Raw genomic sequence first — 16,949 nt, 5'->3', positions numbered from 1 at the left:
CCACCACTCCAAACCACATCATTTTGGTGTCCAATGTGGGGCTGAATCTTCTCATCTAGACTCTGAACTGCAGTGCAAACTTGGTTTCAGCCATCATTTCAACCTGTCTTTTCATCTGTCCAAGTGGATGAGCTTTAAGACCAAGAGACCTCTTTCTCTGCCCTCTGGACTCTTATCTGCCTCCAGCCTTCCTGGTAGCACCTCATCTCTTCTGCCTTCCCCTCCCCCCCCTCCTGTTTCTGCACCACCTTTGGTGCAGCCTGCGTAACTGTTTCCTATACCATCCTCAGTGCCTCTGGCACCATTGGCTCCTCCTCCTATCCTTGCTGTCAAGGAGCAAAGAGCACCCTATTGGACCTAACCCTGCCCACTTCAGATTTCCGCACTGGTGCCCCAGGCAAAAATTAACGATGGGAAACAAATTGATTGACTCTTAAGGGGACCCACGTGGAACGTAATTCGTTATTTAAACTAATTTAAGTTTGTTGGTTTAATTAAGATAGACATGTCTTTAGAGTTCTCAGCATTAAATATGAAACTTTTTATTCTACCAAGGTTTACTAAAGGTCAAATAAGCTTGTGTTATCTCTGTTGCAATTTGTCAGCAAAAAGATGACTTAATATGATGGTTAATTTTGTCCATCTCAAGGTTTTCATGGGTAATTGTTAAGATAGTCTTTGGCAGCCTAAAACTTTAAAGTTTTGCTTGGATGATGTTTGGGATTGAATTCATCGGATATCTAGGTTTTTTCCAAATAGAAAGGAGTGCTAAAGCATTGATTAGTGAATGTAGGTTTGTTGACTTCTTATTGTGGAGAAACTAAGGATATTTGAGTTTGTTGATAAGCATGCTTTGTGCTTAATTGATTCATAAATTTGCCATTGAAAGAATTCTGGTGTAACAGTTCACAATTGGTTACTACTTAGTTTTCACTAAGAGACTAAGTTTTCTAAGAGTTAAAATTCTGCTAAATGTAATTAAAACTGATGAAAATAAGGGAAGCAACTCTACATGTAGGAAAGTAGGAGATATATAAGAAAGATATAAGGGGGTGTCTGGGTGGCTTGGTCAGTCAAGTGTCTGCTTTCAGCTTAGGTCATGATCTCAGGGTCTTGGGATTGAACCCCATGTCAGGCTCCCTGCTCAGCAGGGAGTCTGCTTCTCCCTACCCCTCTACCTCTCTCCCCACTCATGCTCTCTCTTTCTCTCTCTCTCTAGTAAATAAATAAATAAATAAAATCAATCTTAATAAAAGATATAATGAATGGAAATACATTTTTTGTTGAAGGCAAAAGAAAGAAATTTTGTCTTAAAATGATACCGGTTGTTTGGTGAAAAATGGCTTGAGACAAAATCTGAATGCAAAAGAAAGTTGTAGAAGGTTTGTGAAAGGAAATCTTTGTAAAGGAATTTTATATGCCATCAGGGTGGACTAAAGCTGAAGTGAATGGATTTTATGTATGTATGTATTATGTATTTATTTATTTAAAAGATTTTATTTATTTGACACAGAGAGAGAGAGAGAGTGAGAGGGAGCACAAGCAGTGGGAATGGCAGGCAGGCAGAGGGAAAGGGAGAAGCAGGCTCTCTACTGAGCAAGGAGCCAGATGCAGGGCTCGATCCCAGGACCCCTGGGATCACGACCTGAGCCAAAGGCAGCCGCTTAACCAACTGAGCCACCCAGGTGCCCCCAAATGAGTGGATTTTAAAAGTACACTCGTATAAGATTGAAATTGTGCTTTCTTTCTCTTAAAAACACTAAATTTTCTTAGATTGTTGGTCTGCTCTTGATAAGAAAAATGTAAACAAAGGGTTTTTTTCTTTTGTCTGCCTGGAAAACCAGTGTCTATGTTTTGTCTTTATCAGGTCTTTAACGATCTGTAATCCTATTTAGGCAAGTGCTTTAAAACTTTCTAAGGTTTTAACAAACTTCCCCAAGATTTAAATCATAAATGACGTCTCTTTGACCAATTAGGCATGTTTATTTGGTATGTTACCTTCTGGTATAAGGTCATCATTCAATATTCTGATTATTGAGGTGTTATGTGTCACAGAAATAACCAGATTTCCTTGTCAGGTACATTATAATGAACTGTCATCAGATCTTTAACCATGTCTATTTTTGAGTCTTTTGTCATTTATAGTTTTGTTCTTATCCTCTTGTGAACGTGTTTAATCTTCAAGGAGATTCATAAAAAGGACTCTTAGGACAAATACAGGTACTTGATATCTTTAATAACAAAACTGAAGTGGGTAAGAATTTCCAGAACTAACTAAAATGCTGCATTCATTCAACTGAATATCACATATCACTTAATATCACATATACCCATAAGTAAAAATAATATACTAGAAAATAAAACGTAAAACCAAAATTTAGTATTATCTTCTTGGGGGCGGATTTGTGGGTAGGTTTTAAATCCAGTTAGTTCTACATTTCCTATAATAATCATCTTTTCTAATAAAAAATGTATTACATACATGGGGGCGGGGGGCTGGAGAAAGAAGAGATTCACAAAATCCAAAACGCCAAACGCCCCTGGAAGGAAAAAATTAGCCTCCACTTAGATAATTCCCTGGTTAAAATCTGGAGACACGGCGGTCCTGGACTGCACCACCAGAATTTCAGGGAGCAGAATTCCACCAATTCTCCCGCTATAGCAGCATCTGGGAAATCCCAAAAGAATGCATATCGAAGCCTTTTCCCCAAAAGATAATGAGCGGTTAAAAAAAAAAGAAAAAGGCCATCTGGCAGCAAAGCCGCACCCGTCCAGCTGAGAGATCCCTACTTGAAGGGCAAGTCCGCAGTCTAGGGCTAGAGCCCCGCGTCAAAAGCCTCTGCCCACCTGCTCCCACATTCACAACGCCCCCAACCCGGGCTAGTAGTTCCAGGGCAAGTCGGTGAAGGTGCGGCACCTGCGCTAAGCCTCGTTAGGTCCCTCCCAGCTGCGCCCGGTGCGAGCCCTCGCGTGCGCTCAAGCTGCGGGGGCTGGGGAAGGCCAAAGTGTCAGTCAAAGCCCCGGAGCACTTGAAAGCCTCTGGGGAGCCGGGTGTCAGCAGGTAGCCAGTCACCCCCTTTCATGCTGAGCTGGAATCTGCTCTGCTCCTTGAAGAGTTCTGCCTTTGATATTGGGGGGGGGGAGATGGCAAAAGATATTAAGGCCCACATCCCTCCCCCGTCCTGATGGGAGCAGATTGCTAAATTGTGTTTAACCGGAAGGCTCACAGTGCCCCTTTGCGGAATTTTTATGGGCTCAGATGGTTCTAAATAGTTGTAATCGTGGCAGGGGGTAGGTGACTGGGAAGTACCAAGTGCATCAGTCCTTAAATGCCATAAACTCGTAGCTGCCTTGCAGTCTTTATGGAGGTCCACAAACGACATATTCTGTTGGGTTTCTCTAATATCTTATTATATAGCTTTCTAAAAAAAAAAAGCTAAGTTTTTATATTAGTGCTCAAAGTGATCATCAGTTTTGCACAGCAGATGTAATTTTGTTTTAAAATTCAGTTTATCAAATTAATGTGCAAATGACAACAGTGGCTTTTGACTTTGTTAGTCCAAGTTCAATTAATTTGGATTTATTGGATTAATTTTACAATTTACAATATTTTTAAAAATTTTACTTAAGAATTGTTTGGGGCACCTGGGTGGCTCAGTCCGTTAAGCATCTGCCTTTGACTCAGGTCATGATCCTGGAGTCCTACATTGGGCTGCCTGTTCAGCAGGGAGTCGGCCTCTTCCTCTCCCTCTGCGCCCCCCCCCCACTGGTGCGCGCGCTCTCTCTCTCTCTCTCTCAAATAAATAAAATCTTAAAAAAAAGTTTGTACAGGAATTACTTTTACAAATAAAAGTGGACATATGGCCACTGTTTCCTGCCCACACTTTTGTTTTCTAATAATCCTCTTAATTTTTAACCATAGTTTGATTTGGGACTCATAGTTTCTTTTCAGAATTTATTATTATTTCTTTGTAGATGATTCCAGTTCAAGATATATATCAAATTAATACACTGACAGATTGTCATTGTGGAATAAATGTATGTGCAATCATACTGGTCAATTTTACCTAATAGGGATGTTTATATATAAAATATGTAATCATTGGTAATAATCTAAGAAAGCGATGTTTCCTAACATTTAACTACGGTTTCTTTTCCTTTCTTAAAACATTTTATTTATTTGAGAGTGAGCGAGAGAGAGCACAAGCTGGTGGTGGTGGGGGGGTGGGCAGAGGGAGATGTGGGGCTTGATCCCAGGACCTTGGGATCATGACCTGAGCTGAAGGCAGATGCTTAATGGACTGAGCCACCCAGTTGCCCTTAACTACAGTTTCTTATAGTTTTTTTTTTTTTTTAGATTTATTTATTTGAGAGAGAGAGGAGGGACAGATGGAGAGGGAGAGAGGGAATCCCAAGCAGACTCGCTGCCAAGCTCAGAGCCCAACTGAGACCAGATCCCACCACTGTGAGACCATGACCTGAGCCATAATCAAGAGTTGGATGCTTAACAGACTGAGCCACTCAGGCTCCCCTCTTATAGCTTTTTTTTTTTTTTTTAAGATTTTATTTATTTGACAGACAGAGACATAGCGAGAGAGGGAACACAAGCAGGGGGAGTGGGAGAGGGAGAAGCAGTTTTCCCATGGAGCAGGGAGCCGATGTGGGGCTCGATCCCAGGACCCTGGGATCATGACCTGAGAGGAAGGCAGATGCTTAATGACTGAGCCACCCAGGCGCCCCTCCCCCTCTTATAGCTTTTATTGTCTTTTACATTATACAGTGCAGGCAGGACAATCTAACTTGTTCTTCTCTCTTTTGATATCTTAAATCCATTTTTATTTTTTAAATTTATTTATTTTTAAAAGATTTTATTTATTCATTTGAGAGAGAGAGATTGAAAGAGAGCACATGAGTTGGGGGAGGGGCAGAGAGAGTGGAAGCGTGACAGCAGTGCCCCATCCCAGGACCTGGAGATCATGACCGGAGCCAAAGTCAGACGCTTAACCGACTAAGCGCCCAGGTGCCCCAAATTACTTCATCTTTCAAGAAAGATCGGGGGAAAAATCAAAAGGCCAACAGTGACAAAATACTTTCAATGCTCCTTTGCCCAGTCACTGTCCTTCCACACCAAAGAACATCTGGAAAACATCCGCACATCCTTTGGCGTTTAAAAACTGATACAGCTGACCAAAGTCCATGTGGTTTCCTCTGGCTCCATTAACATTGAACACTTTTTCTTCAAAACCTGAAAATTTTCTTTGTCTTTCTATTTTGTCATTTGTACCATCAAAAGGAATGTCTTCTCGATGGCGAATTAAAATTCTCTTCCAGTTTAATTTTCTGAGTCTGAAAAGAAATTTTCAAAGTAGACATATTGAAAATGTGTTTTGTTTCTAGAGCATTGAAAATAGAAGTTATAAAACAGACTTTTCAACGCCTTTTCCCAGAAGTAAAGAAATTTACTTTTATCTCACAGGGATTTATTTTAATTCAATATGATGGTGGTCATGATCCTATCCCCAAACTCATTTATTGCTACTGCTTCATATCAACATTTTAGAAATGTGGACATTGCTGTATCTCAAACTCCCAAAGGGACTTCTTAGGAACTCATTCAGGATGTCAGTACAGAAACGAGAAGATTAGAAACCTGTTTGTTTCACAGGATATGCACAGCTTATCACATCACTAAGAATCCGATCCATGGAAATGGAGGGGATCATAACATCTTGGACAGGGGCTCAATTAAACAGCTATACACAGAACATCTATGTGCACCATGTCAGGGAAGGGGGTGATGCTGATCATATGTGAGTTCTGTTTTATCCACTGACTTGAGACTGAATCCCTATAAGGTACAACCCCAGGGACATACTAATTTCCACATCTCTAGTATCTTCTTTACTACTAAAATTATTGACACAGTATACAACATTTGTGAAAGCAAACCTTGACCAGAATTCTTCACAGGCACTTTGTGGGCCTTCCACACAAACAACACCAGGTTTCCCCGGCATGCTAAATCCAGATAGGGAAAGCTCCTTTGCCCACTCTAGAATATTCTTTCTTTTACACTTGTTGTAGATGTGATGGCTATAGATCCACAGTCTTGTGAGAATGAGATCAACTGGCTGGAATGTACTTCCTGGAGCAGGGGAAGGTGTGGTGTCTCTGCTGATATAGCCAGAAGCATGTTCTCTAACCCACTCTGTGGCATTCAATATACAGACATCTCCGAGACAATTCTTTTGCAGGTATCCGGTCAGATCTGTGTTTAGCTGAGTCTGCTGGGATCTACTTAGTGATACTGATCTGATGAAAAAGATATGGAGTATAAAAATTAAATCAATTTTTTTGGAAGAGAAAACAAACTTAAGCACTGCTTTTATTCTCAGGTTAATTTTAACCTTTGATGTTGGCCAATTTCTGTAACATACCTGACAGTAATTTCAGGCAGAACTTCAGGGTATTTAAAGGGAAGAATACAAGCCAGAGAAAACATCACCTGATTAACAAAAAAGAAGAAAATGCCCTAAGTGGTGTTTTAATTCTTGACAGGCTTTCAGTTCTTCAAAAAGCAAACTGAATTACCATTGCTTCCTCAGATACATCCAGGTTCACATTGATAGTAAAGTAAACTTTAGAAGATCGTCCCTCCATCGTCCTCTTTTCAATACAATCTTTCAGTTCTGCTAAAGCCAGCTGGTCATTCACAATGAACTCGTTCTCACCAGGGAACATACTGGCTAGCAGGTCTAACTCAGAGAGCTGGGCCTCTGCCTGTTCAATCTCAATCATTTTTGGATATCCGTAAATTTCTAAAGAGGTAAGGATAAGATAAGATAAGATAGATAATTTACAAATGCAATCTTGGGAGAACTCAATAGATCAATATAGGTCCTTATGAAAGTGTGTTTGATTTCTTCATAAAATGGGAAATTTAAACAGATGTAATATACTAAGGATCCAAACTATGGGCCGATCCAGTAAAAGCCATAAAACTCTAATAATAACCAGGCATCAAATTCCTCTGTGTCTGGATAGTTGACCTGGAATCTTGAGCTGCCACAGTGAACAATTTCACTTAAGTAAACTAATTATGTAGTCAAAAGCCTTATCAATGATATAGCCAGGAGAGAGGCTATATGACTGGTTACTTTGGAAACCTAGAATAAACAGAATAAGTAACAGAGTTAGTTTTGTGGATGGTTAATATTTTTCTCTTAATATTAGTGTTTATTAGTTTTTAAAAAGCAGAAGAATGTGAAGAAGAGAAAATATGCTAACAATCCCACAGCTCAAGTACCCTCTGTTAACATTAAAAAAAAAGTACTAGGTTATAAAATTCAAGTGGTAGAAGGTTAAAAAATGAAGATATGGCTTCAGCTGGTGATCTCTTCCCCTACCTGCCTAAGTCTCCCATCCAAGGTGAAGAGTTTTGGTGTTACAGAAACAGAAAATATTTTAGGAATTATATAGACATACATAAATGGAAAATATATGGTGGTATAATGTTTAAGTATATGTAAAGAGATACATAATCAAATGTATCTATAGGGATCATACAAACATATCTTTTTCCCCCACTTCTTCCCCTCCAAATATATGTCAAAGATATATTCACTGTCAGTACATAGTGATTTATCTCATTCTTTCTGTGGTTGACTGTCATACTGAATCATGTTGATAAGTCATAATTTATTGCATTCTTTGCCTATTGATGGGCACTTGGGTTGTTTCCACACTTTTGCTATTATGAACATTTCTTTAATAGAAGTTCTTTTTATATATACAGTTTGGCAAACTGTTAATACTGTATTCTCAAGGATAAGTTTGTAGAGGTGGCTTGTTGGGTCAATAAGTGTAACATTTTAGATTTTGGTAGATATTGCCAGGTTGCCTTCCAAAAGTTGCCATATTGAAATGTAAGTTTTTACATAGTCCCCTCACCTTTTATTTTTATTAATTTTTAAAAAGATTTTATTTATATATTTATTTATTTATTTGAGAGAGAGGGAGGGCACATGAGTTGGGTGGGGGCGGGGAGAGGGAGAGGGAGAAGCAGACTCCCCACTGAGCAGGGAGCCCAACTCGGAGCTTGATCCCAGGACCCTGAGACCATGACCTGAGCTGAAGGCAGATACCCAATGGACTGAGCCACCCAGGTTCCCCACCCCCTGCAAACTCTTTAAAAAAATTCTTAATACAGAGTCTTTTTATGGTGTTTTTTGTCTATGTGTACCATTCATGAGTTTTTAAGTAGGCATATTCATCAACTTCTGCTTTCATAGCTTCTGGACTTTGAATCTTTGTTAGAAAATCTTCACCATTCCAGGGTTATAAAGTTCACCAAGATGACAATCAAATAGGATTTTTTTTTTTTAGATAAATTAATTTCATTTGCAAGAAAAAGTGTAGGGACTTCTGATAAAACATGGAGGCTGAGCACTTGTATAAATATTTCCCTTTCTCTGTGACCCCATTAAAATGAGAATAAAAGGATAAATTCTCAAAGACAAAGGGAAAGGAAATAACAAAAGCTATCAACAAAAGTTTGGAAGGTGAAAAGGGGTAAATGAATTATAACTAACTTATATTTCAGCTTCCTTCCCTCTATTAACTGCTTGGTCAGGTGGCTGGGGAGCTGCAGAACTTCAGGAAGGCTCAGGAACCAGCACCAGGTTCCCTAGAAAGCAGCAGTGTAATGTGCAGTAGAAAACACGAATTTGTTGAAAGTCTAGAGTCTAGACTTAACTAGACTCCAGTTTAGGATTTCTCAATCTTGGCACTATTGATATTTCAGAACAGATAATTCTGTGTGTGTATGTAGGGGGGCAAACTCTGTCTTTTAATTACTGTATTTAGACAACTTACATTTAATGCGATTATTGATATGTTTGGACTTAAGTACCTATTTCATTTTCTGTTTTTTTCTATGTTTTCCATTTCTTTGTTTTCCTTTCCCTGCCTTTTGCAGGTAGAAAATATTTTGGAATTCCATTTTGGTTAATCTGGAACGTTTCTGCATGTATTTCTTTTTATAGCTCTTTTAGTGGTTACTCTACACACACGTATATAAAACATCACAGTCTACCAGTGTCTTATTTAAACAGCTTGAGTGACATATAGAAACTTTATGTCCCTTTACCTTCCTGCATTTGTAAAATAGTGATCTTAAAATTTTCTTCTATATATATTTAGAACCACAAGAGTGTTATAATTTTTGCTTCAGCCATCAAATATAATTAAGAAGACAGAAGAGAAGTCCATTTTATTTGCCCATACTTTTGCTTTTTCTGTATTTCTTCCATAATAATTTATTATTTTCCTAATTATTATTTCTTATTATTATTTCTTTATTAAATTTTCCATTTAGAGAACTTCCTTGAGCTATTTTTTTTAGGGTAGGTCTGCTGGTGACAAATTATCTTAATCTTCCTTCATGTTAGAATTTCTTGGGGCACCTGGGTGTCTCAGTCAGTTAAGCGTCTGCCTTTGGATAAGGTCATGATCCCAAGGTCCTAGATTGAGTACTGCATTGGGCTTCTGCTCAGTGGGGAGTCCGCTTTTCCCTCTGCCCCTCCCTGCTTGTGCTTGCTCTCTCTCTCTCAAAAATAAATAAAATTAAAAAAAAAAATTTTAGAAAGTCTTGATTTCCCCTTCATTCCTGAGGATATTTTCACTGGATATGACATTCTAGGTTGTTAATTCTTTATTTTCAGCACTTGAAAAATATCATTCCTCTTCATTTTGGCCCCCATAGTTTCTGATGAGAAATACTCTTATTTGAACCTTATAGCAAAGGTTCATTTCTTGCTTGCCTTCAAGATCTTTTCTTTCTCTGTAGTTTTCATAGGGTTGACTATGATGTGTCTCTATGTGAATTTGAGTTTTTTTGTGCTTGACATTCATTTAATTTCTTGAATCTGTTTATGCCTTTTGACAAATTTGGGAAAATTTCAACCATCATTTCTTCAAGTACTTTTTTCAGCTCTGCCCTCCGCCCTCTTTCTCCTTCTGGAATGACATGTTAGATCTTTTGTTACAGTCCCATATGTTCTTAAAACTCTGTTCATTTATTTTTGCTCTATTTCTCTCCACTGTTCAGACTGGATAATTTCTATTATATCTTCCAGTTAACTGCTCCTTTCCTCTGTCCCCTTTCTTCTGTTGTTGAGTCCATCTTCTGTGTTTTTAATTTTGGTTATTGCATTTTTCAGTTCTATCATTTCCATTTGATTCTTCATTACATCTTCTATTTCTTTACTGGGACCCTTTTTTTAAATTTGTTTGAAGTGTGTTTATAATTGCTCACTGAAAATTTTTTAAGATAGGTTTTTTTTTTAAGTTTTATTTATTTAAGTAATCTCTACACCCAATGTGGGGCTTGAACCCATGACCCTGAGATCAAGCACCTGGCTGGCTCAGTAGGAAGCATGCAACTCCTGATCTCAGGGTTATGAGTTCAAGGCCCACACTGGGTGTAGTGATTACTTAAAAATAAAATAAAAAAAATAAAATCGTTGTCAGATAACTCTACCATCTCTGTCATCCTGGCATCAGCATCTATTTTATCATCTTTTTCATGTAGTTTGAGATTTTCCTTGTTTTTGGTATGATGAGTGATTTTTTTATTGAAATCTGGACATTTTAAGTATTCTGAGACTCTGAATATTACTCAAATCTTCCATTTTAGCATACTTTTTCTGACATCCTGCTTCAGAAGGGATAAAAAAAGGGGGGCTTATGCCCAGGAAGGGTGGGAAAGCCTCCTTATTGTTACCCATGTGGCCTCCACTAACACCATGTTGACGGGCCACTTTGCTAATGCTAGGTGTTGGTGAAAGTTGGACTCCCCACTAGACCTCTTGGACACCATTCCAGCAGTGAAGGAGGGATGCCTTGTTATTGCTGCATCAGAGTGGAAGTAGAGGCTCCCCATGTGATCTGACATGGATCTGACATGGGTCTGACACTAAACTCTGGTAAGGTCATTATCACCAGGCAGAGAGGAAAGTCCTAGATCCCTAATCAGATTTTTTGATACATCCTGACAAGGTGTGGGCACTGAAGTGCTTATTACAGCTCAGTAAAGTTGGAATCTAGGCTCCCTTTGCTGGTGTGGTTGGAGAGAGGCCACAGTGTTTTCTTTAGTATTTGCCTGGTGTAGAGCATTTATTATCTAAGTGTTTTCCATCTTGCTCAGCTGCACATTTCTTGGTACTTTAGCTAGAGAGCAGGGTTTTTTGAGGCTTTACAACTCGTTTGGTCTGTACCTTTGGTATTTCTGGGTTGCTGCTTCTTTAATCAAGTCTCAGATATTTGAGGCAAAAAAGAATAACCAAGGAAGTCACCACTGTGTCCTTTCTTGGGTCCCAAGGTCCCTAGTTGGTCTGCATTCCCTTTCACTTTTCAGAGTCTTTTGTGTTTGTTTTATAAATAGTGTCCAGGATCCTTAGTTGTACTTAGCTGGACAAATTAGGAAAAACACATCTACTCTGTTGTTCCAAAAGTGGAAGTCCCCCCTACACAATATTTTTAACTTACTGAATTAGTATGCATGTGCAAACACACACACACACACACACACACACACACAAGATGGTTAACATCTGGTAATTGTTATAGAAGAAAAAGTTGGTATAAGGAAAGCTGATCTAATTCTATGAAGCTGATCTAAGGAAAAAATCAGACAGTATATAAAAAAGGTGTTTATAAGGATGTTCATTGCTTATTATCTATAATAAAAAAATCAGACATGACCTAAATGTTCAACAATAGATTAGTTAAATAAATATATATCTAAACAGAATATTATGAGATCATCAATATATATTAACACTGATATTCATAATACAACAGTTACCTAAAAAAGTAGATTGTAGAAGAATATAAATAGGTATGATCATATTATTCATTGTTATATCATTATACATACATGAAAAAAGTCAGAAAGAGAATTCACCAAATTAGTTTGTTAAATGTGGGTAGAAGGAAGAAGGGAAGGACTAATTTGTATGCTTCTATATTGTTTGAAGTTTTAGGATTAGTATATAGTGCTTCTGAATTCAGAAAAAAGGAGTTACACATCTGAAAAGAAAAACAGAACTCAGTCCCATTGCTCCAAAGGAAATATGGCTTACCTTCTCAAAGAGAATTTACTCTGTGAAATCAAACACCATTATCTTGGTTAATGGCGTCTTCATGGAATTCCTTCTCATCTTTGGGTAAATGTTTATTGAGTAAATACTATATTTAGAGCTTCATCCTTCATTCCTTTCCGGAGCTTTCTATTTAGTTTGAGGATCAGTACATATTATCTAGTAAGATATAGAACAATGCAGATAAAAAAGGCTAAGTGTTAAATGACTAGTATAGGCATTATTGTGGGGTTTAAGAGGAGTACATGATCAATGAAATGGGCTATCAGGAAAGATTTAAGGAAGGAGACAGGATCTGAGTCAAACCTTTTCTCCAATTTTTTTTTTTTTAAGTTTTATTTATTTAAGTAATCTCTACACCCAATGTGGGGCTCGAACTCATGACCCTGAGATCAAGAGTTGCACGCTTTTCCGACTGAGCCATCCAGGTGACCCTGACTTGAGCCTTAAAGATAGGCTGAGACTTAGAAAAGTGGAGAAGGAAGCATAGTGGGGAGAGAAGAAAGGTCTGTAAGGCAGGAAAGCACAAGAAAAACAGTATAGACCTGAACCTGTCCCTTCCTCACAACCTTGACTACAAAGGCCTAATTCAGGGGCTCATTATTTAGACCATTTTCTGCTAGTTACTTCTTCTTTGTCCCCTAAACACATTCTTGGTCCTTCTTTTCCCTGCTCTAGACTGAAAAACTGACCTCCTCAGCCTATACCACCCCACTCTTCTTTCTTGTGGTTAGTTTCAGCTAATGCTCTGGCAGGAAGGGGGAGAATGGGAGCAGAAAGAAGCCAGGGTGTTTCTTCACCACTGGCTTCCTGTTTTTGGTGGGATTCTGACAATGGCCATGACCCCCTAAGACCACAGCTTTTGTGCGCAGCCCTTCTTCCTCAGCTCCAGGAAATCGTCCTAGGCCTAGAGGCAGTAATGCCTGGCCACACCTCTGTAAACAGTCCCTTCATTAAGCAGTCTCTTCAGAATTTCAAAGTTGAGTGTATATCTATGTTTTCTTTACTAACCAGTCACTTCATATAATTTTATATCCTATTTTCATTTGACATCCTAACTTATGCATTTACTGTTATTAAACAACATATTCATGTAAGTATTCAAAATCCCTGAACTCATTGGAATTCCATGAATATCTTTTCTAGTCTTTTTTTTAAAGTTGAGGTTATTAGATATTATTAGATGGTTATTAGAGGAAGTGAATTTATTTTGTATTTTTATCATAGTGGTTTAAATATGTGCTCTGCTACTTAGACTGCCAACATGCACTTAAAAACTGTGTGACCTTAGGCAGGTGGCTTACTTTCTCTGTGCCTCAGTCTCCCCATCTCCAAAATGGGAACGATAAGGTTGCTGTGAGGATTAAATGATGTGTGGAAGGTGCTTCAAACAGTGGCTGGCAACAGAGTAAGTACTATAAAAGTGGTTGCTGTTGTTATTTGTCATTCATCCACAAATGTGTCTTGAGCACCTATTGTGTGTCAAGCATTGTCCTTGGCACTAAGACTATAACAATGAAAAAAATCACCAAAAAAATCTTAAAAATCACAACAAAAAATGCGTTTTCTAGGCAAGAAGAACAGCAAATTCAAAGGTCTTGTGGAAGGGAAGTGCTAGACCAGGTATTGGAGCTGCCTAAGCCTGGAGCAAGATTTTAGGAGACAAGATTAGAGAGGAAATGTGGGGCAGTTTACGTTAGGACTCAGAGGGCATGGCCAGGACTTCGGATTTTATTCTGTCTGATATGGAAGGCCATTGCAGGGGTTTGACTTAATTATGGAGAGGCCAAATTCTGATGCTGTGAAATGTGCAGGGGAATGAGGATGAAAGGTGAAAGACCAGGGAGGTACTACAATGGCTTGGGGAGAGATGACAGTGGCTTGGACTAGGATGTGTAGTCCAGGTGGTGAGCAACTTTCGAGTTCTGGACATATAGAAAGAGTAGAACCAACAGGATTTACTGACAAATTATATGTGATATGTAAGAATGAATCCAAGGCATTAAGAGACAGGAAGGATGGATTTGGCATTTAGGTAGGGAAGATGGTGGACACTCGAAGCCTGGTTTTAGAAATACTATGTAATGAAGTGCCTATTAAGACACCTACTCAATAGAGATGTTCAGGAGACAGCTGGATGTACAATTATGCAGTTTAAGAGGTATCCGGCTGGAGATGTAATTTTGGGAGTAACCAACATATATTTAAAGGCATGTTTCTTTTGTCACTTACTGAGTGAGTGAAGTTGGGAGAAAGTCCTACTGAGTTCGGAGGTCTGGAAGATGAAATAGAGCCAGCAAAGAAGTTTGGGGCCAAGCGACCCGTGTGCGAACAACTATGGGAGTGATGTTACAGGTATATTATTTACTTGTCCAATTATTTTCGTAGATAAGATTTCAATGCAAAAAAACCCAAACCCTTGAAAAGAATTTTTGGACTCAAGATTTCAGTGAATTCTGTACGAACGTAGAATGAAAACTGAGTTTCCTAAGTGGAACCATTCTTTTTTCCTCGCAGATTTTTATTTTACAGAGGAGAGCGGGTCCAGGCGGCACAAGCCCTGACGCCCGGCAAGTTGCAGAAGGCCACTACCGAAACCTTGTGCGCAGGCGCCGTCGCCCCTAACAACTGCCTGGGCCTGGGGACGGGGTGAATGTGGGAAGGGAGGGTCCCGACTGCGGGCGGGGTCAGAACAGCCGGCTCCAACCAATGAGCAGTGTGTAGCGCGCGGGAAGGCGGGGCCACGACGTCGCCAAGTTCCCGGAGTCGGAAACGGGCCTCTGCCACACGGGAAATTCCCGTTTCGCTTGGGCGGCGGTAGACTGAAGACTCACCTGGAGCCACGGACCCCCTCGGTGCTGAAACCCTGGATTTTCTGGCTGCACGGACAGCTCAAGTCTCATCCAGAGGGAGCCTCTGAGTTCCAGTGCTAGGCAATCCGAAGCCTACAAACCACTCCAGCGAGGCGGCCTAGGGGAAGTGAGACAACGTCCTCTCCGTTTGGCGCATGCGCGCGCGCGGGGCCATAGGCCCCGGAAGCCCATTGGTCCTGGCTGTTTGGTCCTGGCAGGTGCTCAGCGGCTGGAATTCTTGGCAATGCTATGGGCTTCTCAGTCGCAAAGTACAAATTCCACCCTATTGGCATTTCCCAGCTGCTGCCACGGTCACGGAGAAGCATTAGACGGCACTGTTTCCTGGGCCAAGGAATGGTCCATTAAAGTAACGCTCCTCAGATTCAAACATGCGTAGGAATCGTTCGGTTATGTGTAGCTTGGGATTCAATAGGTCAGAGTAGGGTTCCCTATTCTGGGTTTCTGTTATCTTCCCACACAAGAGGGATGCTTCTGGCCCCTAAATAGCAAGGCATTAGGGAGAGGTGGGCCTGGATGGTGGTCGTGGCGACTTTAGGAAATACTGTGTTATTGCATAGAAATTTGTCACTGATAATAAAAGGACAGTTTGAAGGCGACTCCACCATGAGAGTAATTTAGATTTTTTCTTCACAATCTAAATATAGGTATGCCTTTTTTTCTTTATGTTACATATTCATTTTAGAAATCTCAAGATTTTTTTGTGAACATATTCATTGGTATAATGTATCAATAACTTGAAACTTTTTTTTAAATGAAAATAAGATTAGTACATACGTTTTCATAGCTGCATCTTTGATTTGGTGCTTTGTGGGCATTTTTCAATGTTTTTAATCTATTTTTTCTCCAACTTTTTTTTAAGATTTTATTTATTTATTTGAGAGAGAAAGAGAGCACAAGCTGGGGGAGCGGCAGGCAGAGGGAGAAGCAGGCTCCCCGCTGAGCAGGCAGCCCGATGTGGGGCTGGAGCCCAGGACCCTGGGATCATGACCCTAGCCAAAGGCAGACACTTAACCAACTGAGCCACCCAGGTGCCCCTTTTTTCCAATTTTTATGAGAGATTTCAAGCATGCAGTAAAGTTGAGAAAATTTTACAGTGAAGTAGTGGAGTGACCCTCAGGGAAGAAAAAAAGAAGGGGGTGATTTTGCTCCTCAGGGGACATTTGGTAATATCTGAAGACATTTTGAGTTATCACAACTGGAAGGGTGCTTCTGGCATCTAATGGATAGGGTCTAGGGATGCTGCTCAACTTTCTACAATGCTGAAGACATCCATCTACAACAAAGAATTTGCTGGTTTAAACTGTCCATAGTGCTGAGGTTAAGAAACTGGTGCTATCATGATTCTAGACACTATCGTAACATTTTATTCTACCAACTTTGTCATATATCTAATCCATTCATCAATCCATCTGTTTTGATGCATTTCAAAGCAATTGCAGACCTTAGCATACTTCTCCCTAAGTACTTCAGCATGCATAGCATTAAGATTAAATGTTTGATTTTTTATTTTGAGGTAAAAATGAAATGCACATCTTAAATGTACATTTGCTGAGTTTTGACAAATGTATACACCTGTGTAGCTCAAATCCTATTAAGATATACGGGCGCCTGGGTGGCTCAGTTGGTTGAGCGACTGCCTTTGGCTCAGGTCATGATCCTGGAGTCCCAGGATCGAGTCCCACATCGGGCTCTCTGCTCAGCAGGGAGTCTGCTTTCCCTCTGACCCTCCCCCCTCTCATGTGCTCTCTCTCTCTCTCATTCCCTCTCTCAAAAAAATAAATAAAAAACCTTTAAAAAAAAAAAGATATAGAACATTACTAGCATCTTAGAAAGTTCCTTCATGCTCCTTTCCAGTTAGTCCCCACCTGAACCCCCAAGAGGCAACCACTGTTCTGATTTTTTCCTGCCATAATTA

At 39.7% G+C, this 16,949-nt stretch overlaps 1 protein-coding gene across 1 annotated transcript; it reads right to left on the bottom strand.

The window, feature by feature from the left end:
• Window positions 1-3,550: 3,550 nt before the first annotated feature.
• Window positions 3,551-15,166, bottom strand: RWDD2B (RWD domain containing 2B). The gene is made up of 6 exons (XM_036111242.2): window positions 14,996-15,166; window positions 12,144-12,320; window positions 6,592-6,818; window positions 6,438-6,505; window positions 5,950-6,312; window positions 3,551-5,346 (listed from the first exon to the last, which is right to left on the bottom strand). The coding sequence occupies exons 3-6, from the start codon at window positions 6,796-6,798 to the stop codon at window positions 5,112-5,114; spliced, it is 873 nt and encodes a 290-aa protein (XP_035967135.1). The 5' UTR covers window positions 6,799-6,818; window positions 12,144-12,320; window positions 14,996-15,166; the 3' UTR covers window positions 3,551-5,111.
• Window positions 15,167-16,949: the final 1,783 nt, after the last annotated feature.

This window comes from Halichoerus grypus, chromosome 1 (assembly GCF_964656455.1).
Source record: "Halichoerus grypus chromosome 1, mHalGry1.hap1.1, whole genome shotgun sequence".
Lineage (NCBI taxonomy): Eukaryota > Metazoa > Chordata > Mammalia > Carnivora > Phocidae > Halichoerus > Halichoerus grypus.
The sequence above is the reverse complement of the archived record's forward strand: the minus strand, read 5'-3'. Positions and strand labels throughout refer to the sequence as shown.